This window comes from Grampus griseus (assembly GCF_964374135.1).
Source record: "Grampus griseus genome assembly, chromosome: 20".
Lineage (NCBI taxonomy): Eukaryota > Metazoa > Chordata > Mammalia > Artiodactyla > Delphinidae > Grampus > Grampus griseus.
The window spans coordinates 30,072,161-30,097,867 of NC_139014.1; the positions used below are offsets into that span (position 1 = coordinate 30,072,161).

The 25,707-nt window shown below is 38.1% G+C and overlaps 1 protein-coding gene across 1 annotated transcript in view; it reads left to right on the plus strand.

The window, feature by feature from the left end:
* Positions 1–5,035: 5,035 nt before the first annotated feature.
* RNF43 (ring finger protein 43) overlaps positions 5,036–25,707 on the plus strand; it is a gene marked incomplete at its 5' end in the record, with an annotated part of 60,096 nt that continues 39,424 nt past the window's right edge. The window contains one exon of the mRNA XM_082679144.1: positions 5,036–5,287. Coding sequence (XP_082535270.1) covers positions 5,036–5,287 — 252 coding nt within the window. The remainder of the gene's footprint in view (positions 5,288–25,707) is intronic.

The following is a 25,707-nucleotide window of genomic DNA, read 5'->3' on the forward strand; positions in this document are numbered from 1 at the left end:
TATTTTTACATATATCAGATATATAATAATGTATATTTTACACATTTTATGCTATACTTTTACATGGCATACATAAAATAAAAATGTAAAACCAGGGACTTCCCTGGTGGTCCAGTGGTTAAGAATCCGTCTTGCTGGGACTTCCCTGGTGGTCCAGTGGTAAAGAATCCACCTTGTAATGCAGGGGACATGGGTTCGATCCCTGGTCAGGGAACTAAGATCTCACATGCCGCGGGGCAACTAAGCCCGTGTGCCACACTACTGAGCTCGCGCACCTCAACTAGAGCCTGCCTGCCGCAAACTACAGAGCCCACGCACTCTGGAACCTGAGCGCCACAACTACAGAGCCCATGTACCCTGGAGCCTGTGTGCCACAACTAGAGAGAAGCCTGTGTGCCACAACTAGAGAGAAGCCTGTGCACCACAATGAAGATCCCGCATGCCGCAACTAAGACCTGATGCAGCCAAAAATAAATAAATTAATTTAAAACAAATCTTTAATTAAAAAGAAAAAAAGAATCCATCTTGCAATGCAGGGGACGCCGGTTCAATCCCTGGTCGGGGAACTAAGATCCCACGTGCCGCCGGGAAACTAAGCCTGCATGTGGCGACTACTGAGCGCTCACACCACAACTAGAGAGCCCACGTGCTCTGGAGCCCGGGCGCCACAACTAGAGAGAAGCCTGTGCACTGCAAAGAAGAGCCTGCATGCTGCAATGAAAGATCCCACGTGCCACAACTAAGACCCGATGCAGCCAATAAATAAATAAATAAATATTTTTAAATAAATGTAAAACCAGAGCAGACTTTTAAAAAATTCTCTCCAGAAGAATTAGAGCTACTCCTATTCTTTAGGAAAAGAGCTATGAAAGGTCTATACTTGCATTATGTTCTTAAGGTCCAACCACTAAAGAAAAAGTGCTAAATTAAGAATTTACTTTAGAATTTCTCTCTCTGCTCTAGGTGTTATTAGGCCTAAAATGCCAAAACTATCCCCATAAACCCTCTTTAAAATTTTTTTTATTAATTTTTTTAAACTGAAGTATAGCTGAATTACAATGTTGTATTAGTTTTAGTGTACAACAAAGTGATTCAGATATACATATACATATATATTTTTTTCAGATTCTTTTCCATTATAGTTCATTACAAGATACTGAATATAGTTCCCTATGCTATGCAGTAGGTCCTTGTCGTTTATCTATTTTACGTATAGTAGCATGTCTCTGTTAATCCCATACTCCTAATTTATTCCTCCGCCACCCACTTTCCCCTTGGTAACCATAAATTTGTTTTCGATGTCTGTGAGTCTTTCTGTTTCATGAATAAGTTCATTTGGGTCATATTTTAGATTCCACATATAAGTGATACTATATGATATTTTTCTATCTCTGTCTGACTTAGAATGATAATCTCTAGGTCTATCCATGTTGCTGTAAATTGTATTATTTCATTTTGTAAAAATATTTATTTATTTATTTGGCTGTGCCAGGTCTTAGCTGCAACATGCGGGATCTAGATCCCTGACCAGGGATTGAACCTGGGCCCCTTGCATTGGGAGCGTGGAGTCTTAACCACTGGACCACCAGGGAAGTCCCTCATTCCTTTTTATGGCTGAGTGATATTCAGTTGTATATATGTACCACATGTTCTTTATCCATTCATCTGTCGATGGACGTTTAGGTTGCTTTCATGTCTTGGCTATTGTAAATAGTGCTGCTGTGAACATTGGGGTACATGTATCTTTTCAAATTGGACTGTAGACCCTCTTTAGGGATGAAATTCTCAAGGTGGCTAGGTCACTCATACTTTTTGCCTTCAGAGGCATTATATCCTTTAATCTTTACAACAAAGCTACAATGCAATTATTATTCTCCACGTTTTACAAGTGATCAATTTGTACAATTTTTTTGTACAAACTAAAAATTGTTTTAAATTTTCTTATGTGTTTTTTACCACAATTTAAAATGTGATTTTTACCACAATAAGCATGTAACATAAATCTTAACCATTTTCAAGTGCAACGTTAACCATATTCACATCATTGTTCATTTGTACAATTTGGAAAGACTGTTGGCAGCAGGTCAAAATAAAATGTCTGGGCACAGTCAAATATAATCTGGTCGACATGAAAATTCAAATTTTAGAAACATATATTAGAAACTTCTGCATTATTTCTAAAGACAGGGCTACTAGAAGGGTTATTGTTCATGAGTGTGGTAATTAACCAAAAATTAGTTTTCTTTTTGCCTACATTCTGATTAAGCATATATATTTTACCACTTTGTTTGTATTTATGATATAGACTTACTTGCAGTCTCACATTGAAGGCCCAGGTCTGATCCATAGTATTATTTCACCTCCCAGGGATGTGAGAAGAAAATAACAGATTCCAGACCTCTGACATCACCTAATCTAAAAGCTTGGTACAGGCACAGTTTAGAAAAGAGCTACTGAATTTAAATTTGTAAGGGCTGAAGAAAAACTATGCATAAAATGGACAGAGTTCTTGCCAGGGTAGCAGACTTAAGACAGCAATAAATCAGTAAGAACTATAGCACAGGATCACTTTATTCTGGCTTTGTGGCATTTACAGACACTAAAACCTGGAAAGAGCAGAAGTGCCTTTGAATTTATATTTGCAAAACCTTGTGTCCATTATTTTATCTTCTGGGTTTCCTTTTTTTTTTTTGGTCTTTATTTCCTATACCACCATCTATGTCTCTTGGGGGCAGAAGCTGCTTACATGTCTGTTTGTGTGGCCCTGATTTACATGTGGTAGCTTGCTTACCCAGAGAAAGGTATTGAAGATTGAATTGGATGCAGTTTGGCTGTGGCTCAATAGAGGGAGTCGAGGAGCCGAGAGAGGCTCTCTTCTCAGCACCGGAACGTGTCTGGTGAAGTGTGCGCGCACCAGGCCCCAGCCAGCCAGGAGGAGGAGGGGCGGGATGGGGGTGGTTGCCTCTAGCTGCTCCACCCTCACTTTGTGTCAGCAGGTAGAGAGCGTGATTGCAGTCCCAGGGGAGGGAGCCAGAGCTAGAACACCAGTTACAAACCACAGGCTTCCTCCTCTAGGGAGCTGATCCAGAATTGTCTTTCTGGAAGGGAAGCACTCGAATCCTTCCGAACTTTCCAAGTCTATCCATGATGCAGAGACATTGCCCTCTGGGATTTTCTATGTTCCTGGTAGTGAATTGTTGCTGATGTATTTGCTACTTTGCTTCTTTTCTCTTTCAAGATTTGATCATTTTTATATGCTGTTCGGGGAGAAAAAGGACTTTTGTTAGAAAGGAGATTTCAGAAATGGTTTTGGATCCTCTAGAAGTGTTTTTAGAGTTCTTGGGGACAGTAGCTCTAACCTTGGAGTAAGTTTCTGCCTTTGACCTGCACGGATTATTTTTTCGGGCTGCGGAATTTCTCGGCACCTAGCTGCAGTGTGGGGCACTTGGTTTGGTTGCAGAGTAAGAAGGTGGAAGAATGAGCTGTACTTGGTTAAGCAGTTGAAACCTTTTTTTTGAGCAGGATCTTTAAAAGCATAATTGAATTTGTTTCACCCCCGTGGATTCCAGTGGGCCTGACAGCACAACAGGTTTGCAGATTTCTTTCGAAATTCTTTTTTTTTTCTCCCTCTGCCTCAGCAAAAGAAAAGAATCTATATCACAGGTTCATGTTCCATTGCTTGGCTTTTCAGCATTTATTCTGAAGACTTAATAAGATTTTTTAACTTGACCTCTGAACACAGTGGGCTTTGTGGTTGAAGTGCATTTGTATTTACTTAAGGGTGCACATTTTGAAATCTTAGAATAAGACGTTGTTTGTACAAAGACCCAAATTCTCAAGTGTGCCTAGAAATAGCACAGATCTACTCTACTCAGGTTTATTTTTACTTTTTCAGGGTTTTCTACTTAGAGGCTGTAGACTAATCACCTCCTTACTCCCCCTTTTATTCCCCACCCCCTCAAGGAATTTGAAAACGTGTTAGGAATAGTCCTTTGTTTTACTTATGAACCTAGAAAATTACAGATTATAAGATCTGGATAATAAAGTAGTTTCCAAAAGCATCTCATGGGAAATCAAAGTGCTTGGCATTCTCAAGCAGGAGCATAAAAGCTGGAATCCCTAAGAGAGAAGGGAAAATAAAGATAGAAATATGAATGTCAACTGGGAAGAATAGTTGGAAAGCCAACCTTTTCAAATATTCTTCTAATTGTGAAAGTTGGAAAAGCTTGTGATGCTCAGGTTTATCCTGTGACTATGTGAAGACATATAAATTAGCACCTAGTTTACAGGCAAATCTAGGTAGAAAATCTAAAAATCATAGTATATTTAAGTTCATGAAAAGTGTTGTAAGTTCAATGGGCCTGGAACTTTGGCTACAATGAAATACAGTTTAATGTTGAAACTTTTATGAATACATGTTGTAGCATCTTTGGACATCTCTCAAGGTGTGGCCTGAAATAGTGTTTCCTCTCCTTCCCCATTTTTTAAGAAAAAATTCTCCTGTGATCTTTAGTCTTTTACCGTTGACAAATTTTGTGGCTTTAAAGGACCATCTCTTCATTCTCTGAGCTGGAGTTTTTCACTCTCACCTTTGATGCATGGCCTTAGTCATTTACTTTGCCTTGTTTTGTTCATTAACATTGGGTTTAGTGGCTCGAGAACTTGATGCATATGGAAGACCAGCACCAAGTGATCTGACATAATTAAAATTCAGGATGTGACATTCAACCTCAAGCAAAATTGAAAATTCCAAAGAGAAGCGGCGATATCTTTACTAATCATAGTGAAGATGGGAGAAAATGACATACCTGAAGCAGAAGTAGGCTGAAAATACCTTCTTCCCTGCCAGATCAGGAATACCACCTGTTCTTGGGAATATACTTTAGAGAAAGGAAGGACCAGAACTACGACTCGGCTTTCTGAAGCTGAAGCATAAGTTTCTTTTCCTCCGTTTGTCTGGATCTAGGAACCTGTGTTTGGTATTAGCTAGTGGAAGCAGTATGTATGGCCGAAGTGCATTGCTGCAGCTGGTAGCATGAGTGGTGGCCACCAGCTACAGCTGGCTGCCCTCTGGCCCTGGCTGCTGATGGCTACCCTGCAGGCAGGCTTTGGACGCACAGGACTGGTACTGGCAGCAGCAGTGGAGTCTGAAAGATCAGCTGAGCAGAAAGCTATTATCAGAGTGATCCCCTTGAAAATGGACCCCACAGAAAAACTGAATCTCACTTTGGAAGGTGTGTTTGCTGGTGTTGCTGAAATAACTCCAGCAGAAGGAAAATTAATGCAGGTAAGGATGACTTTATTTTTTTTCACTTTCCATCTGTTTGAAATATGCCTTTCTTCTTTTGTCTGCCGAACCAAATTCCATACAAGGGCTCTGCTGCTTAGCTTCCTGTGTTTCATCTTGTTAAGTATATTACCTTACTGGCCTTCTAAAGCGAATTCTTATTTCATACTCGAGAAGAAACGTATAAATCCTGTATTTTATAAGATCATCTGCTTATTTTTAACTCTCGTACTACACTGCATTACATAATAAGTCCTTTCTTTGCAAGTGATATATTTTGGACACTATTTTTTTATAGATGAAATATATGGGCTTGTATTTAATGAACCTGAGGATTGTACTTTGCATCATGTTTCGATTTGAAGTGAGCTCCGAGGAGGTTGATTTTAATGGTCAGTAGCACCCTGAAATTCTAGAATGTCCTTGGAGCAGATTTGATCAGCGTGTCACTTTTAAAATTCAGTCAAGCTTGAATGCTACGGCTGGCCTTATACCACGTGTGGCACCCTATTGCTAAGCCCAAAATGGAGAGGACTGGATTACAAAATGGACACAAGGTATAAACTTGCCTCCTGATCACTTTGGCCTTGTCTACACATAATTTTATTACTTCCAAAAATTTGTAATTTAACTTGTTTTTTATCGACCCACAAAGTTTTTCAGACACAGTCTCTTAGGCTTTCAGGTTGTGGATTTTGCCTATAACTCATTCATAGCCTACTCTTTATGTGCTTAGTGTATGAACTGACTGAAGCCACAGCATTTCATGGATGAATTGCTCATTCCCCATGGCGAAGATAGAGCCTTGAGGGCCCTACCTTTTTCATGTGGCATTCTAGTGTCTTACTCTATAAAATTATGTTGCTTATTGATTAAAATTCATTTTATAAAAGGACATTTCTTACTGTAGCTTTTAGTCACAGGTGAAAAATGTTAAATATCATTCATCTCAGCATCTAAGCTCAGATTTTTATTTTGTAACATGAACAGAACCAAAATATTGTATGAATTTAAATTTTTGTCCACTGAGAGGAAAAAGGTGAGAAAATTTAACAAATTATAGAACTCTCTTTGCCAAACACGGATTTTTACATATATGACTTATTGGCTCTTCATGATCACTTCTTAGGCAATATTTTGAAGCTGGGATAAGTGAGGTGGAAGAAGAATTGGGTGAAAAGGAAGGCTGTGCTATTTAGAAAAATAAACAGGCAAAAAGAATATATCTGGAAAAAAGAGTGTAAGAATTTTTGGATAAGAGTCTATTCACTTAATTTGAACTTTAGGATAGAATTAGGAATATTTAAAAGTTGAAACCATAAATCATTTTGAATACAACAGTTGGAAAGGAAACTTCCATCCTGACCTTGCCTAGTTAATACCTTGAGGCATGAGGTATGTGCTCCATTGTAATTTTTTGCCCTAAGTAATTTTACTATAGAACCATATTCTGGAGGCTCTGAGGTCTTTGGGAACCATGCTAAGTTTTGTGTCTTATTAATGTCCTGTGGCAGCATATTCAATGGGTTAATTATATGCTGCTTAAAATAGTGTCTTTTATTTTGAATGTTTTGCCTTCTATTATCATAAAGCTCCACATAAAGTTTCTGTGTATTCATAAAGGAAAAGGTATATGAGAGATACTAGCTGGCATTCTCTGCCATTTATTACCTTGTCAGTCTGTATCCTATCTTCTCTTATTTTGCCCTTTTTCTCACTCTGGTAAGTGTTGCTTAATCCTTTTTTTTTTTTTTTTAACCTATTAACTTTGAATCTATCAGTGTACTTTAAGTACTGATTCTTTACTTTGTGAAGAGAGAATTTCATTGTATCTATTATTTAGCAAGGCCCTTCCGGGCTTTCCAATAGATAGCTTGCATCATTGGCAATTTTCAGTCTGTCTTCACCTTTTCTCTCCATACAAGCTTCTTCTAGGTCATTAATAAATTTGTACACTAGCCTAGTATTAGTCTCTGGAGACTTTCAGTATTGGTCCTGGTTTATTTTCTATTAATCAGTTTTTAATCTACAGTAATTACTAAATTTTCTTAATAACCTCTTATGAGAGACTATTAAAAAAAAGAAACTTTTGGATGATATGCCTCAGTTCATTTTTATCCACTATTTGATTAACTCTTTCAAAGAAGTCTAGCACGTTAGGGACACATGGTTTACACTTGCAGAATCCATGCTGTTTGTTCCTTATCAGATTACACTGCAACACAGGTTTACTCAACTGTGGTTAACCAAGCCTTCCACTCAACTGAAGTTCTGTTTAAATGTCCTAGAGCTGTGCTTTGCTGCACTTTAGCTTTCTTGATGGATATCTGTTCCCTGGTGTCACAGATCTAAAGGCAATCTTCTCTGTTGGCTTTGCAGAATTTGGGATAATTCTGTGTATCCTTCTACCTATGAATCATTCTAGTTGCCTGTTAAGTTTGATTATCTTCAAAGATGCAGTCAGGTCTTTGTAAAATTGGGCATGCTATGCATTGGGAGATGTAAAGTTATGAGAACAGTGATTTACAAAAATCATAATGACCTTGTTGTGGTTTCTGGAATTTCCAGAGAGTTTCAGAAAATCTGACATTTCTTTACATTTTGCTCAACTATTTCAGGGTATGTACTTTTTCATAAGGACCAAATTAACTGGACTTTCATTTGTATTACAATTTTAATTTTCCTTAGACAAAGAGAAACATCCCATGACAATGTGCCCCCAATTTGCTTAATAATAAAATAGGCCGTAGAACTGTCTCTAAAATAATTTTGCTTGTCTCAGCTTCATCTGATGGCTGTATGTACAAGGCCAGGCCTTGGTGAATTTTTGTCCTGATTCTTATTCCTCACTCTTTGTACTTAGGTTTCTCTTTACCAACAGTTATATCCATTGTACAAGATATGTTCAGAGTCTTAAATTATAATATTCTCTTTAAAGTACTAGGAGAAAGTCAAAATAGAAGAGGAAATGTTGCCTTGGCTGTATTCCTTTCATTTCTCAAGTCTTCTCTTTTCCATTTCAAAACTCCGCATCTTAGCCCTGACCAAATTATATTGCTTTCCTTTCTGTTTTGCCCAAGAGCTGCTTCTTTGCACGACTATATCATTTCAAATCCCTGTGCGCCTTTGTCATTGTCTTTAAAGTGTCTACTTCTTAGGTTTCCCCTACATTTGCCAAAATCCTGTCTCTCCCTCTCCTCTGATTTCTTTCTACTTTTTAAATCTTTGTTGCCCATTGAAATTTTATATTTAGGATAACCTTCCACCACTATTCTGCCTCAGTATTTCCCTAACTAGCCCTCAAAAATCCATGTCCAAAAAAATTTTTTTTGTAATTATGAGTAATGATGGATGTTAACTAAGCTTATTGTGGTGATCATTTCACTATATATATATAGTATATATATATATCAAATCATGTTATACATCTAAAACTAATACAGTGTTATATGTCAATTATATCTCAATAAGAAAAAAAAAGAGAGAATGTGGGAGACACACACAAAAAAATCCATGTCGAGGAAACTTTCAAGGATCTCCTCATTACTTGGCAGTGACTGATAAAGAGGACTAAATGATAGTGATTTTACTATTATTCTTACTATTTTGACTGTTCATTTGACTAATTCTTCTTCTCCTGGTTTATACCATTGTAGAAGGAAAATGAGCTGGAGCTTATGCATTGTCTCATTGTCCAGTTTTCTGGTTTGTTTACCTCTTATCAACATTTGTTTATATTATTTCTAAGTGATAATGTTGCTACCATTTTACCACTGTAAAAATGATTACAGTCCTATTTTCTTTCTCAATTCTTGTTCTTTATTAATAAATGTTACTTAGAGGGACAACTCAAATTAATCTTCCTTCTTCTCAAAGCAAAAGAGCAAGAGGATCTTTGTGTAGCGCAGGAGAGGTCACCGATTCTTTAACTATCACACTCTTCCTGCTCAGCTGGTTGTCCTGGATTTTCTTAGACTCCAGGTTAAAGTTATGATCAAGATTAGAATGTGCTGCCCTGAGGCTTCAGACCTACAATGGGAGCTGTGGTAGTGCAGCATTTGGCCAGTAGCAGTGAACACCTCCTGGACAAATTCCCCCTTGCACAATGTCTCTGCTTGCCCCTTCATTTTACCTATTAGTCAACACATAGTTATCCCATCTTTCCATTTTCACTTTATTTGTAGTCAGGGCCTGAAGTGAATTATTTGGGGAGGAAGAGAAAACTTTGTAAGTAAAGTGTTAGCCAAAGCCAGAGAGACAATGCTTTATAGCAAACTGTAGTTGACAAAGTGCCTAAACTGTGACTAAAGGGACTTGACTTTTAGCTTTGACTCTGCCACTAAGTAGTTGGGTGATTTGGGACAAAATAGTTTTTTACCTTTCTAGGCTTTAGATTTCCCATCTGTAGAACTGAACTTGTGCTGTGCACTTCACATGTGTTAACTCATTGAATCCTTGTAATACCTTCATGAGAGAAATACAGTACTTTTTTTTTTTTTTGAGATTAGGGCAGATGTTTTTTAATTGAAGTATAGTTAATGTACAGTATTATATAAGTTACAGGTATACAATATAGTGATTCACAATTTTTGAAGGTTATACTCCATTTATAGTTATTATAAAATATTGGCTATATTCCCTGTGTTGTACAATATATCCTTGTAGCTTATTTTGTAATACATAGCAGTTTGTACCTCTTAATCCCCTACCCCTAGTCTGCCCCTCCCCCCTTCCCTCTCCCCACTGGTAGCCACTAGTTTGTTCTCTATATCTGTGAGTCTGCTTCTTTTTTTGTTGTTATATTCACTAGTTGGTTGTATTTTTTAGATTCCACATACAAGTGATATCATACAGTAGAAGTACAGTACTTTTATTTTTACATATTATAGGTAAAGAAACTGAGGCTCAAAGTGAGGCTCAAAGCTATCTGCTAAGATCTAATAGTAGGGGGCATAGCTGGAACTTGAACCCCAGAGCTCATGCTTTTCTAACTCTAAAATTCTGTACAGGGACTTCCCTGGTGGTCCAGTGGTTAAGACTTCACCTTCCAATGCAGTTGGTGTGGGTTTGATCCCTGGTCGGGGAGCTAAGATCCCACATGCCTCACGGCGAAAAAAACCAAAACATAAAACAGAAGGAATATTGTAATAAATTCAATAGAGACTTTAAAAAAAATAAAATTCTGTACATCTACAAATGCCAAAGATGAACAAAATACCAGTGTAGGCTTTGTCTAAATGATGAATTTATTTCCAGAATAGAAAGGAATGAAACTGATGACTACTATTCTCTGCAATTGATCCAAACTATATAATATCCTGCTAACTTCTAATAATCTCTGTATTTCTTCTATTTCTCTCATTTGTGTTTCATTTACACATTTACAAAGATATTTACAAATCAGAATGTTTATTTACTTAGTATTTCCGTTTGAGTGGAACAACTTTCATTACCTTTCTTTTCATTTTATAACAGTCTGTGGTAAGTTATCTTACATGGGAACCTGAAATAATAAACTTTGAAATAGTATGCATCTAACTGTCATAGTGTGCATCTAACTGTTAGAATTCCTTGGAAGCAGAGATTTCAAAGATTTTGTGATTTTGCTTTGAGGCCAGCCTTTAAAAGAAGTATAAATATTCAAGGTACAGTCAACTCTTGGTTATTTATGTTAATGGCGGTGCAGAAAATTCAGTTAATTTATAATTGACTTTGGAATGTAGTCAGAAGTACACCGTCAGATGTAAATCCTCTGTGCACACAAGCAATCTTAGGTGCTTGCCTTCTATGATCCCAGCTCAGAGCCTTCTTGATATGGCTTTGTTGTTAGAAGCATGGCACCCAGAAGAGAGAAGGAAGCTGCAGAATATTTTTAATGATAACTTTTCAAGTTAAGGAGATATCTCATTTATATAAAAGTACCTATCAGACAAATTTGTATATATAATAGTTCCGTACTTCATGTGGAAATCCAGCAAAATTGTTGTAAGTTCAAATTCATTAATCTCTGTGGTTAATCGGAGGTAATGAATGAGCTGTGCCCTTGGTTACTGCCCCTATCAGGCTATTTAGTGTCCTTTGAGCGGATTCTAGGGGTATGCATTTCCTTGGTTTTTGTGGTAAACTCTGTGTGTGTTGTAATTTTCTTTATCTACAAATTAGCCATAGTTAGCTTTTTATACAGTTTTAAAGATATCCCTGGGGCTCAAGGTTTTGTTTTTGTTTTTAATAAAAAAGCTTTAGGGCTTCCCTGGTGGCGCAGTGGTTGAGAGTCCGCCTGCCAATGCAGGGGACGCGGGTTCGTGCCCCGGTCCGGGAAGATCCCACGTGCCGCGGAGCGGCTGGGTCCGTGAGCCATGGCCACTGAGCCTGCACGTCCGGAGCCTGTGCTCCACAGCAGGAGAGGCCACAGCAGTGAGAGGCTCGCGTACCAAAAAAAAAAAAAAAAAAAAAAAAACTTTACATTTCATTCACTGGAAAGTGTTTATTGGAACTTTCGTGTGCTTTTTTTCCCTCCTTTTACTCCCTTCAAATTACTAAGTACAGTAGAGGAAAAAAGAGGTTATAAATGAGCAATGTACGATTATAAATGTTCTGTCAGGAACCAGAATTGGTAGCAGGGTATTGTCAGAGAAGTGTGTGCTGATGATGTTCCATCGAATTTATGTAGCAATTTTCTTCCAAGAAGCTTGAAATGATCCACAAATACTTGCAAACCAAATACAGGTGATACTTACTCCATTTTATAGAAAAAGAAACTTAATGGGAGAGAGAAAGCAAGTTAATTATCTTAGAAGAAAGTTGCATAGAGATGGACCCAGTGTGCTTTGCAGGAGATAGACTAGTAATCCACTTTTTCAGTTATCCAAGGATGTGGGTTTCTCAGGGAAATCCTCAAAAGCTAAAATATTGTCCATGGCTGAGATATCCTCTATTTGGACCGATGTTGCTCAGTTTGACAGTTCAGTTTAAAAGCTATTGGTGAAGCAGTTGGCCAGCTTTATGTCTCAAAAAGCCCTCTGAGCTAACTCTCTGACCTGCATTAATTGTTCTTTTGAGAATTGTTAGAGAGCAAGCAGAGTCTTTACAGTGACCGATAAGGCCCTTCAGGATCTGGCCTGGCACCTGCACCTTTTACCTCCTCCCCGCTCACTCTACTCCAGTCACCCTGACCTCCTTGTTGTCCTTCAGTTAAACCAAGACTGTTGCCACCTCAGGGCCTTTCCACTTACTAGTCCCACTTACAACCTGGGTATTTTCTTCTCTCAGTCTCAAATGTCAACCCCGTGTCAGATATACCTTCTCAGTGAGGCCTTCCTAGACCATCCAATTCCGAAGGACTCTTCCTATTCCCCCTAGGGCTCATATTCTCCTTCCCTGCTTTATTTTTCTTTATAAACTTACTGCCATGTGACATACTTTTATAGTTGTCTGCCTCGCCTCAGTAGACTATGAGCTCTGTGAAAGCAGGGATTTTGTCTCTTTAGTTCAGAGCTTTTTGGGACTAGGGCTTTAGTATTACTTAGATAGTGCCTTTGACACAGTAGGTACTCAGTAAATATTTATAGAATGAATATAAGGAACATTATGGTGGTGCTGAGTGGCTGTGATAGGTTGGACATAACTCTAGGATGAAGCAGATTTATTTATATCTCATCACATTTTTTAAAGTATATTGTGAAGTCAATTATTTTGAGTGCTTTGGGTTTGATAGAGCATGCTGTATTCCTTTATTTCTCTGACTTACTGACAGCATAGTGTCTCCTTGATTGTCATTTTCAAATTATAAATATGGCTATAATCAGTATGTTTGAGGAGCTCCTTTACCCAGCACTTATTTAGTTTAATAACTAGCCCAACCCCTACTTTTTAGAAAATTCTAAAGACATAGACATAGAGAATGGACTTGAGGACACAGGGATGGGGAAGGGTAAGCTGGGATGAAGTGAGAGAGTGGCACTGACATATATACACTACCAAATGTAAAACAGATAGCTAGTGGGAAGCAGCCGCATAGCACAGGGACATCAGCTTGGTGCTTTGTGACCACCTAGAGGGGTGGGATAGGGAGGGTGCGAGGGAGACACAAGAGGGAGATATGGGGATATATGCTGATTCACTTTGTTATACAGCAGAAACTAACACACCATTGTAAAGCAATTATACTCCAATAAAGATGTTAAAAAACAAAACAAAGAAAATTCTGATTTTCCAAGAAAAATGGATTGGAGTACTGATTTAAAATCTGTGATTATAAGATATTAGCATGTATCCAAAGGACCTCACCTTCTTAGTCCTTAGGCCTGTGATTCCCAATTCTAATTTTGAGATACCCTAACACAGTGGTTTTCAATCTTTTTTTTTCCATTCTTTTTTCCCCTTAACTATTTGGTGGGGTGGGAGTGGGGGTCACTGGCCCCTTTGAGAATGTGCTGAACGTTATTGACCATATGTACTTAACGTACAGTTTTGCATAAAATCTCAGTGAGTTGAGAGAATCTCTGAGACACATGTAGTAATCTAAGGACTCCAGATTAAGAGCTGTTATCCTAGAATAATCCCAATTATTTCAAGAAATGAAACCAAATTCTCAAAACTAATTTACCCTCAGTTTACTTAATTTAAAAAGTATTTGTGTACATTACTAGAAGTCAAACAGACAACAGTATTACAGTGCAATTATAAGAAGGTTAGCCTGACCTAAGATGACCTTAGATATAAAAATTGGTATCTGACAAAGATCTGCTCAAATATAGTGTAGTAAAGGGATTGTGCTCTCCAAATATCAGGTGAAACTGCATCAACTCAAGAAATGCTTACAGCCCTTCATCATGGTGGTTTCACTGAAAGGCCCACAAGAATAAAAGATATTTTCCTAATTTGTTTTGACATAAGTAGAACAATTGTGGCTTTATGTGTTTATTTGGTTACTGAAGTCAGAGAACAGAGGCTGTAAAATGAGCTAACTTTGGTTACTTACCATCAGTTTCTCTTCTGTCCTTTAGACTCCATTGCTTTTCCTAAGGTGTAGGAATCCTTGGGCCCTTCAATTTCTATTTGCTATAATGGAAAACTTTGAATCTCTTTTAAAAAGTTTATTGTTTCTTGCTTGTTTGTTTTTAAATAACAGATAAGCTACTTTACATACTCTTATTTTTATCTGGGTTTTAAACATTACAGTTCATTTTGTTTTGTTTGATACTTTTTAATATATTAGAGTCTGTGTTTAAATTGCATATTCAAAAACACCAAAATAATCAAAGTGATTTAAATTAGGGTTTTTAAAACTGTAAACACAATGTGTCACGTTTTTCCTGGATAATAATTAGATTATTTAGATACTCTGATCCCTAAATCTAAAGCAGTGGTCCTTGTTCAAGATGGCAGCCTATCTATCTTCAAGACCCCTGTTCGTTTTTAAAAAATTTAGAGTACTTCTGTTATGATGGAAATCAACCATATACTACTGTAATTTTAAGTAGCATATTCAGTTATCATGTACCTATCAATTCTGTGCATGCTGTTATATCAAAAGGGTACTATTGTGCGTATATAAATTTATGATCATTGAGAAACACTGTTGCTATTGTTATTTCTGTAGAATAATTTGGATGAGACTGAAGGCCTTATGTTTTATGCCTACTGATCTTGCTATTTCCTAAAAAATGATTACAGATTTCCATTCTTTTATCACCTAAACTATTTTCTACAGTCTTATGAATTATCCACTCTTAAAAAGAAATCTTTTACATGGTTCAAGTTTCATGTTCTTTCACTTTTATATCTTCTACTTAGAATCATATTGGTTATCTGACTTTAAGAATCTTGTGGCCAAGTTCTTTTTAATTTTGTGAAGGACTTTGTTGTCCTTTTACTGGAATTAGGTCCTCTTCAGTTTTCCATACCTGGGGTAAAATACAGTTTTGGGTGGGAGGGCAGAGGCACAGGCTGTTCCGTTTGTAAAATATAATCATCAAGTTTCAAGCTAGGAAAAACACCTAATCCAATCATTTCATTTTACAGATGAAGAAGTAAACCCAGAGAGATTAGTGGTTTGCCAGTCAAAGAACTGCCAATCTACTACCATATCTTACTGGCCAGCGTTTTTAGCAAACCTTATTTATTTATTTTAAACTTTTTTGGGTCATTGCAGGAAGATTAAAAAGAAGATGTTGGCAGAGATTTTCCCCCTGAACATTCCATTAGGAAGATCTGGAGTGCCGTAGGGTCTCTTTCCTCTTTGATCCCTAGTCAACTAGAAGGCATAGTGTAAAACAAAGGAACAAACAAAAAAATAGCTTGCTGCAATTTAGCATTACTTTACATGGTGCATATGCATAAAGTAATTTACGCCATAGACTCACTGCACCAGGTGGCCTTTTGTCCTGGATTGTCTCCTCAAAGCAACAGAGGCTCTTTACAAAGTCTAGGCCAGGAAACTTACCGAGATTGGGGGTGCACTGGAGTCTCCCCATGTCTTATACTGTGGGTCTCCTACTGTGTACCAGACGCTGTGGCAGGTCCTGTGGGAATACAGAGAACAGCACCCCAGCCTAGTCCAACTGAGGAGTTATACCTTCGACAGCGGAAATCAGTATGCGATGAATGCCAAACAAGAAGTGCACGCACAAATGCGTTAGCGTGCCAATTTTCATTTTCTCAGGAGTCATTCAAATGACTGTGGTGATTCTGTCTCAAGATCCCCTATGACTGGAGAAAAAATAAACAAAAACCGTAAAATTTTAACCCAGGCAACTTCAAGGAGCTTAAATCTAGAGGACAACTACACCCCAAACAGTCATACCTTCTAATTTTCACTTCTATCAGTTAAGTATAGGTTATAATATTGCCTGTAAAAATATTCCTGTATGTATAATACTCATCAGTAGCATTTTCTGTAGAAGTCCAAATAACTAAACACCATGGCTTTCTTTTCAAATTGCAAACTGACTTTCTAAAATGTACGAGAAGTTTCTGTTAAGTTGCAGTAAAATTAAAACAAAATTTAGCTTTAAACAGAATTGAACACATTGGGAGTTCTGTTTTAATTGATAATCTAACTGGCTCGTTTTAATTCTTTGTAAACTGCATAAAGGAAGAAATAAACACTAGGACTATGTAGAAGGTGAAAAGTATTTGAATATCATCTCTATTTTAAAAACTTATTTCAGTACCAAGATTTTTATTATCATTATTGACTTTAGTCATTATTATCTGTTATTCCCATTCTCTTGGGTTGGTTATGTATAATATGAGGGCTATAGAGACCAACTCAAGAAGAATATACCTGTCTGCTATGACAAAAACATTAGATTATTACCTGCTGTGAAGTTACTGTATGGTATACGTCATATATTTTTATTGTCATTGGACATTATTTGAAATTTAGTTGTCTCCCTTTGGATATATGAAAAGTCCGTAGGTGCCTCATGACCATTTAAAAGGTAAAAGCAAGTCACTTAACCTTTCATCTGTTGGGGTAGGGTTGGTGGGGTAAGTAAATGATCTTTAAGTTCCTTTCCAGCTGTAGACATTTAGAGGTTATACTTATTTCAGAAATAGTCTTATTTTACAAAAGGGACGTGTAACTTGCTTATTTATTTCTTTTCCCTGAGATAAAATTGATTTGGTAGGTGGTACAAAAAATCTGACCAAATTCCTTAAAGTCACACAACAAATTAGTAGGAAAACTAAGCACCAGACTCAGTCGCACTTCTAGTCCTTCGGTCCTATACTATGTTTACATTCGGTTAACACACACAAAAAGGACTTTTTCTCTGGAGTCTTATATTTCAAAATATGTGTAGTGGATTGAGGACCCTTATTCTAAATCCTTCATCAAGGCTGTCCCAGTGACCAAACCACACTGACTTCAATCACGAACCTACGTCTAAGTGAATCTGAACCTTTGAAAAGGCTTGAAGAAGCCAGAGGTAACCTGGAGCTGTAGTCGTAGAAGGAGGATGATGAATCTGATCCTAAAATCATTTGTAAAGTGGAATTATTAGAAATAAGTTGAATAGTTACATTAGACATAAGATTTCAGAAAAGCTGATAGGTGTTCATGTGTGGAGTTGAGGGTTGGAGCTTCAGTAAGTAAGCATCTGGAGGCATCTGGGAGGAGTGGAAACGGGGCCATCTGATTAGTAACTGTGCCTTGTTATTAAACCGTGACTTTCTGCATTGTGTATCCCCAGAGTTGGAAAACTTCCGCTGGCAAAAAAAAGAGAAGGGCTGCCGTGCTGTTGCTGAGGGCCATACAGTAGACACAAAAGCGCCTTCTTAGAGGCCTGCAGCAGAGGCAGCTTGTACAGGCAGGCCCATTCCTCTCAAAGACTGGGAATCAGATTCTTTCCCCAGGGGGTTTCCAACTAGTTTGCACTTCAGAAAAATCTTTTCTTTCTCCTGCTGTTCACGCCCTGCAAAGAATTTTCTTCCAACCAAAGAAATTGTTTTATAATCAAAGATCCTTGTCCTTAGTTGTTGGACATCAAAGAAAGTTTGGAGGAGACTGGGGGATTATGTGAGTGCCTAGAATTTATTTTGAATGCAAACTTGCAACATTAGCAAGTCCCCCAAAGAATATACTCATTTCAGAGCTGGGAGAGAGCCTAATATAACTAAGTCTCTATTTTTCCTTGGTTGCATATACCCCGGTAAGATACAAATGAGTTGAGCAGCTCTATCTGGACTTAACTCCTGTTACATTTGGTTCTTGAGGTTCTTACCAAGGGAAGAGGTACCCGTACTCCACCTACCCTTTTAAAACCTGATATTAGGGCACATCAAAATCTATTGAAACAAACAAAAAACCTCTTTTTTAATCTTCAATACTTCAACTCTTGGGAATTTGGGGCTTCTCCCAGGGCAGTTGATAATATATAACCAATGTTGAGAGTCACATTCCCTACATTCCCTACTGTCTCCGAGGTGCTGTTGGTGTCATTTTCTCCCACAAAGGAAACCCTCAGCACCCTGAGGGCCTGAACTCAGGTCTTGGCAGGTAAATGAAGGAGGAACTTACTTCTGGATTTAAACTGTTTGGTTGAGTCAGGCGTAAAAAGGCACAACCATGTTAAGTACCAGCTTCATAGTCTTACCTCTGGGCCCCGAATAGGAAGAATTTATCAGTTAGGGAGAATGAAGACTGTAACTTTAAAAAATTATTTTCTGGGTAAGAACAATGATTCACTTGATATTTTGGTTCTTGCACTTCGGGACATTTATAGGGCCTTGTTCTCAGATTATGGCTCCTTCTTAAATATCCTTCTCTGAATCTATGAATTTTTTCAAGTTTTTCTGGAATCCACTTATACATTATCTAACTTTCCTTCCTAGGGCAGATTAACAGCAGCAAGAACAAGAATTAGGAAAAATAAAGTGATGGATAGGGCAGATTTAGGCAGAATTATGCCCTGGGCAACGAACATTCTTGTTATTTTGATCTTGGCTCTGTGGTTATGAACAGAAAAGAGTGTGTGCTCTAGAAGACTTCCAATCTCTTTCTATCCCTTCATAGCAACCACAAAGTAGTGGTTGGAAGTACAATTCCAGGAACACCAAAAATGCTCACAGTTTCAATAGTGCCCCCGCAAGGATTCTCTGAGTACTCTTCCTCGTAGCCTTCTTGTGGTGTCCTTGCGGTTAGGAGCCTACATCATCAATCACAAAGGCTTGTACTGAAGACAAACCTGGTAAAAATGTCAGTTCTCTGTCCTTGCCACCAGAAACAATCCTTTATATTTTACTGTGTTCTGAACTAACATGCTATAGTTTTTTTTAGACGAATACAGTCTCTTGGATGGACTCATCAACTGATGATGCTCACAAAACTTTAAGTGCACTTGTTTATAGTACTAGGAACGTAAGGCAGGATTGTGTGGGGGAGGCAGGATTTGCCAAAGTTTTTTATTCCACTCAGTAGTACTAACTTGCCTGTGCTACTCCTATGCAAATATGAGATTGTAATTTTCAGGTTGTTTGAACACTAAGAGTATATGGAGAAAATTCACTGAAATGTAAGCATGTCCCTTTAACTTATATACGGGAATAAATAGGGACTTGGACTATAAGGGAAGAGCACAACCTGAAACTGACCTTTCATTCTAGTCATCTCCTTTCTCCTGAGTTGGTGTATTCTTGAACCAAATTAACGTTATTATAGAAAATGCCCTAGTTTTTCAAGCAATAACAATCTTCAGGGTATGGAACAGGATTTGGCGTTTTGCTTCCATTTTTATTGTTTTGTTTTCTAAAGGGAATTTTGAATTGGAGCCTGTCTGGCAGGATTCCATACTTCTACCAAACCACCTGTCCTGGCAGAGACAATGGAATCCAAAGTCAAGTTCTTTATGACTGCACCTGCCTTGTAAGTGCTGCCAGAAGATCTGATTTTCTCCTGTTGCCAACCTCTACCCTGAAACTATAGTAGTTGGCACCCGAACAGTGGGTGCATACAACCCAAATTGGGACTTGGATGTCCCAGTTCAGTACTAGTTCAGTACTAGTACTAGTTCTGCCATTGACTTTTTTTTTTTTAATTTATAAATTTATTTATTTATTTATTTTTGGCTGCCTTGGGTCTTTGTTGCTGCACGCAGGCTTTCTCTAGTTGCGGCGAGCGGGGCCTACTCTTCGTTGCGGTGCACGGACTTCTCATTGCAGTGGCTTCTCGTTGCAGAGCGCGGGCTCTAGGTGCACGGGCTTCAGTAGTTGTGGCATGCAGGCTCAGTAGTTGTGGCTCGCGGGCCCTAGAGCACAGGCTCAGTAGCTGTGGCACACGGGCTTAGTTGCTCTGCGACATGTGAGATCTTCCCAGACCAGGGCTCGAACCCGTGTCCCCTGCATTGGCAGGCAGATTCTTAACCACTGTGCCACCAGGGAAACCCTCCCATTGACTTCAAAGGTAGTCTTTTGCATCGCATTCAATGATTATTTTACTGTTTATCAAATGGAGGAGATGAAACTTTCTGGTCCACTTGGTTTTCAAGATTTTTGTGAGACTCTGTTAATGATGATGAATCATTTGGTATTTTATTATTTGGAAATTGTCCTGTGCAGTTATGCACCTCGTATGCATGAAGGAGAGTATGATCTACCTAAAGGAGATCAGGAACATATCTCTGAAGTCAGAACACCAGGCAGCGTTTCCAGGAGTGAGAAGCCACCATTGTTCCTCCTTCTTTTTCCTTTTCCCAGAAATGTCAGTTACCCTATGGGCCGCCAGCTGAATGCTCTCTGATTAGGCAGCTGTTGTGGAAGCAGTCTAACTTCCTTGATGAGGACTTTTCTCCTTTTGAATTATCAGAGTGTTTCTTGGGTTCCCTTAAGGTAGAGTTACTTCATTATCTTCTAACTTTATATGTAGCTGGAGGCCTTCTGGCCTAAGCTCATAATTTTTATCACCAGTCAGGTAATTGAAGATAATATGCCCGCCAAATAGTGCTCTCTGTACAGTATCCACATATGATGATATGATAATAAGGCACAAAATGCATTGTAAAATGAGTGGCAGCATCCTGCAGTGAAAAGAGCTCTCAGTAGTCCTGTATTTCCGTCTCAGCTCTGATCCTTCTTAGCTTTGTGACCTTAAGGAAAATTGCTTAACCTCTTTGAGTCTGTGTCCTCATAAGTAAAATGGGGATAATAGTAATAAACAGTCTGCCTACCTGAAATGAAGTGTAATGTATGAGAACTGTCTTTGAAAATTGCAAATGTAAGGTAGTATTGTTATTAATAGTAATTAGACTTGAGCTCTTTCTTTTTTTTTAAAAAAAGATTTTTTTTTTTGATGTGGACCACTTTTAAAGTCTTTATTGAATTTGTTACAGTATTGCTTCTGTTTTATCTTTTGGTTTTTCGGACACGAGGCATGTGGGATCTTAGCTCCCTGACCAGGGATAAAACCCGCACCCCTGCATTGGAAGGCGAAGTCTTAACCACTGGACCACCAGGGAAGTCCCTTAAGCGCTTTCCTTTTTATTTATTTATTTGTTTGTTTGTTTGTTTATGGCTGTTTTGGGTCTTCGTTGCTGCGTACGGGCTTTCTCTAGTTGCAGTGAGCGGGGGCTACTCTCCGTTTCAGTGCGCCGACTTCTCATTGTGGTGGCTTCTCTTGTTGCGGAGCATGGGCTCTAGGCGCATGGGCTCAGTAGTTGTGGCTCGCTGGCTTTAAGCCCGTGACACACGGGCTTAGTTGCTCTGCGGCATGTGGAATCTTCCCAGACCAGGGCTCGAACCCGTGTCCCCTCCAGTGGCAGGCAGATTCTTAACCACTGTACCACCAGGGAAGTCCCAAGCTCTTTCTTATTCACCTAATTGCTGTAAGAAATATTATTAAGTTTGAGGGTTGTTGATTTAGGCTCAGTTAACCTGTTTGAATTCAATTTGGCATTATCCTAAAATGACTAAGCAAAACTATTTGTTTTTTTATGTAGCTAAGAAGACAAAGCTTTAGATTAAAAATTTTGTGGGCCAAAAAGCTGATTAAATTAACCATAATGTAATAACAGGTAGCCTTGGTGACTTAGAGAATGACTAATAGTGTAGAGGTTCTAGGGTGGGAACTTAAGTTCTGTAACTGCCTTGTTTGTGCTCTGGTGAATCACTTGCCCTCCCTGGACCTTTGCACATTGGTAAGGCCATTACCTTCCTTCCATGGTCAATGAGGTAGTAATCACCAACACAACGCAAAACAGCTACTTTCTACTTTTCAGAGTCAGAGGGATCCTAGAGCCATGTTACACATCACTTTTACATTTTCATTTTTTGAAATTTTGGAGTGTTTTTTTTAACGGCTGCTACCCTGAAACAATTGCTCAGAATGCTGAAGCTTCAGCTGTCCAGCTTTGCAGCAATTTTCCAAGGGCTAGAAGGGAAGGAGTTTGGGATTATCAAGGCAGCTAATGCACCCAGTTCATTATACTTGTATTGTGCTGGTCTCAACACGTTGTTCTTTGAAGCTCAGCAGATGAGGTTCTGTAGCCTGCTTGGAGATTATCCCACAAGTCCCCGAGACTCCCAGTTCCCCATCTGAGAAGTATTAGATCAAAATGAGAATAAGTAGTTTCAGTCATAGCACCTATGAAATATTTGTGGCCTGGGAATCATTTGCAGGTAAAGATCATTGAGTCGTCTCAGGGACTAATATTATGCTGTGTGGAAAATCTGTATTCCATACTGTAACTTTACCAATTTGAATCCTCCCCGCCGAAAAGGTAAATAGTGGGATAAAGGTAATTATGGATTTTCTCATCTTTTCTACTTACCTGTTCCCTGTTATGATTAAACACACATAGCTTATAACTCTTTTAGAAACAAACTCAATTACCATTATTATCCTTTCAACGCTTGCATGGTATTATAATCCATTTCAATCACAGTGGGACATAGTGGGAGTCAGGAGGCAAGTGCGTATGGGGGAAGATGGAGAGAGGCAAATGTTTTCCCTTCTATTGGTTTTGGGAAACATCCTTCTTCTCTGAAGGTACTTCTTGGGGAAAACTGTTTTCTTCTCAAGGCCTAATAAAGATTAGTGAGAGATGTCTGCAAAGCATTTGAAGCGCTTTGAAATAAAGACATGGATAAACATTCAGTATCACTGTCATTATCATTAAAAAGGAAAGCCCAGCATGTGATGTTTTGGGTCACTTCCAGCAGTCTTGTTTGATGTTCTTAGTTCCTTTTTTGACCTTTACCTCTTGATATCTTTATACATTTATTGAGGCTGTTGGACAAAGTCTTGAGATCCTAAGCAATATGGTGTTAAGAATGAATGACTGCTAGCCTCCATTTTTTATGGGTGGAATGCCTGAAAATGTGTTTAAAATGAGCAGTAAGGTTTCTATCTTTGGATACCTGTTGTTCAAGTTTGGCAATGTTGGTGGCAAACTTAATTTAGTATCTGATCATTTGATTTTTTTTTTCCAATTCTATTCCCTACCTTGGAACCAGAGTTTTAAAGGAAAATTTTCATTAAATAGAATAAATAACAAATTAACTAGGATTTTTTTCTGTACTATGCTTATGAATTAGAGATAAATTGAAAGAATGAAGCAGATATAAAGGATCTAAAAAACAAATACTGTAAGAACTTCTGGAAATAATATAAGTACTTCCTAGGGACACGGTAAGTTCCAGCTTCTTGTATGTCAGAATGTAAATTATTTCATGCTAAAAATGACCATAATGATATCCTTGTAGTGTTACAAGATACCAAAGATACTAAATAAAGGCTAAATTATGTTCAGTATAATGTATTTAAGTGATAGTGTGTACCAATCCATTTTACTTATTTGCACCTTGGCCTGCAGGTTCTTAGTTCCCCAACCAGGGATTGAACCCGGGCCCTGGCTGTGAAAGCACTGAGTCCTAACCACTGGACCACCAGAGAATTCCCAGTACCAATATATTTTAGAAAGGTTTTCAATAGTACAGATTGAATTTAAAAGGACTTCCTTCTGGTCTTTGGAAGTCTGAATAAATCACAAAGTTTTATTTTGTGCCTTCTATACTCAAGAACTTGTGCTAATCAGGATATCCTGTCCTCTGACTGGCAGTTCTATTTGAGAATTGAGTAGAATTATTACTCTTTTTTTTTTTTTTAATGCTGCTGCTTTTTTTTTTTTTTTTTTTTGAGTTTGTGGGGTTACTGTGTTGTTTTGTAAAAAAAAAAAGTGGGCACATTCTTCATAACTCTAGTTAATGAATTGTTTATTTGTTTTAGATTTTAAATGCTTAACCTACAGTCACATTTGCTCATACACACATGTATTTTTCCCCTCTAGTCTTTCAACTGAATTTGTTTTTTTCAGTTCCTACCCCAATTTCAGCATCTCTACTTAGGCGCACAGATTTTTTTATTTCTCAGCTTAGATGTCACCAAATAAATGTAAAGTAGGAAAACAAATTGAAATTTTCCATCAGAACCAAAGGAACGCAACAGAAATTGAAGATGAGGGTGGTATATATCATGTTAACCACGAATACAAAATTATTTGACATTGACATCACGTTTAGCTTTATGCAAAAGCAACCACCCTGAAAGTACTATGGTAATGTATATGTTTGTATGATATACACATAAACACTCATTTTCAGTCCTTTAGGGGAAACTACTTCCTTTAAGCAAACCTTGGCTCAATCTCTGAAAACAGCTGCCTTTGGAGACCCTTAAGCCAAATTAATTAATTATCTGGCCTTTGAAATTTTGCCTATTGAGAGGATGGTCACATGCAAAATGGATAACTTTAGGACAGTCCCCCCTCTGTATTCTCTTCCCTGGAGCTTCCTCTTTCACTTATAATTTTAGTTAATATCACTTAGCAGAAAAAAATTACTATTTGTGATCTCTTCACAAACTCTTTCTGTTTCAGACTTGTCTCAGATTTAGCATGTTGGAGCTGAGTTCTCTTTTCTGTTCTGCTCACTCATCTCACCTCAGTTGTGTTGGCTGTCTCTCTCCTTAAGAATTTTAACCTACATGATGGTCCTTCTGTTTTCTTTCTCTCATTTTCATTTTGGGACCACCAAAAAAGTCTGTGCCCACTGTCAGGTAAAATGCCTCTTCTCACTATGAAAGGTTACCACTTTTGTGTCCTCCATGTTACGTTGGTCTTATTCAGTTGGGATTTTGATGACCAGGTCTGTTCCCTTCTATGTCATGTACTGCACCAGGTTCACTGTATGTGTTCAGTGAATGCCATCAACTAGCCATCATTTTGTTGAACAAGTTGGTGTGTTGCTGCCATTGTTCATCTGTTTTCTGCAGGCTGCATTAACAGGCAACTGCGTGCCGGATTACATGCTGACAGCTGTGTCTTCCCATCAGAAAATGATCCTTTTTCCCTGCCTATCAAATGAAAGCTTAGTTTTTAGAGAAAATTACAAAATACAGAAAAGGAAAGAGAAGAACTGAAATCACAGCATCTGCGGTTTTCTCTATCCTTAATGGCAAGGCAGCTTCCTAGAGGATTTTATTGTAATATGTTGATGGAATGTTTATAGTCATCCTTTTGCAGTTTGTTTAGAAAGTAGTTTCTAAGCAGCAGTTCCCGCATCACCTAGAAAACTTTTAGCTAGAGAAACCACATTTCTTTTCTTTCTCAAGCTGCAAAACCACTCATCTTTTTTTTCCTTTTTTTTTTTTGAGTTTAACACTTGGTCTTTATGGTGAGAGACTAAGTTACATGATCTTCCTTGTAAAAGGATGTTTCTCAGATTTTTGTGTTTTGTAGCTTTCTGATTTCATTGCCATGGTCGATGTACTTATCAGGGAACTGTGACTATCTGTAGGAGTTCAAGTGTACACTGTAAAAAACTATCCCTCAAAAGAAGGAATAATTTCATAGCTCTTGCTATGATAGTAGGTTTGGATGCGTCTTACCCTGGATCCAGACCTCTGAAATAATTGAGTCATGTGT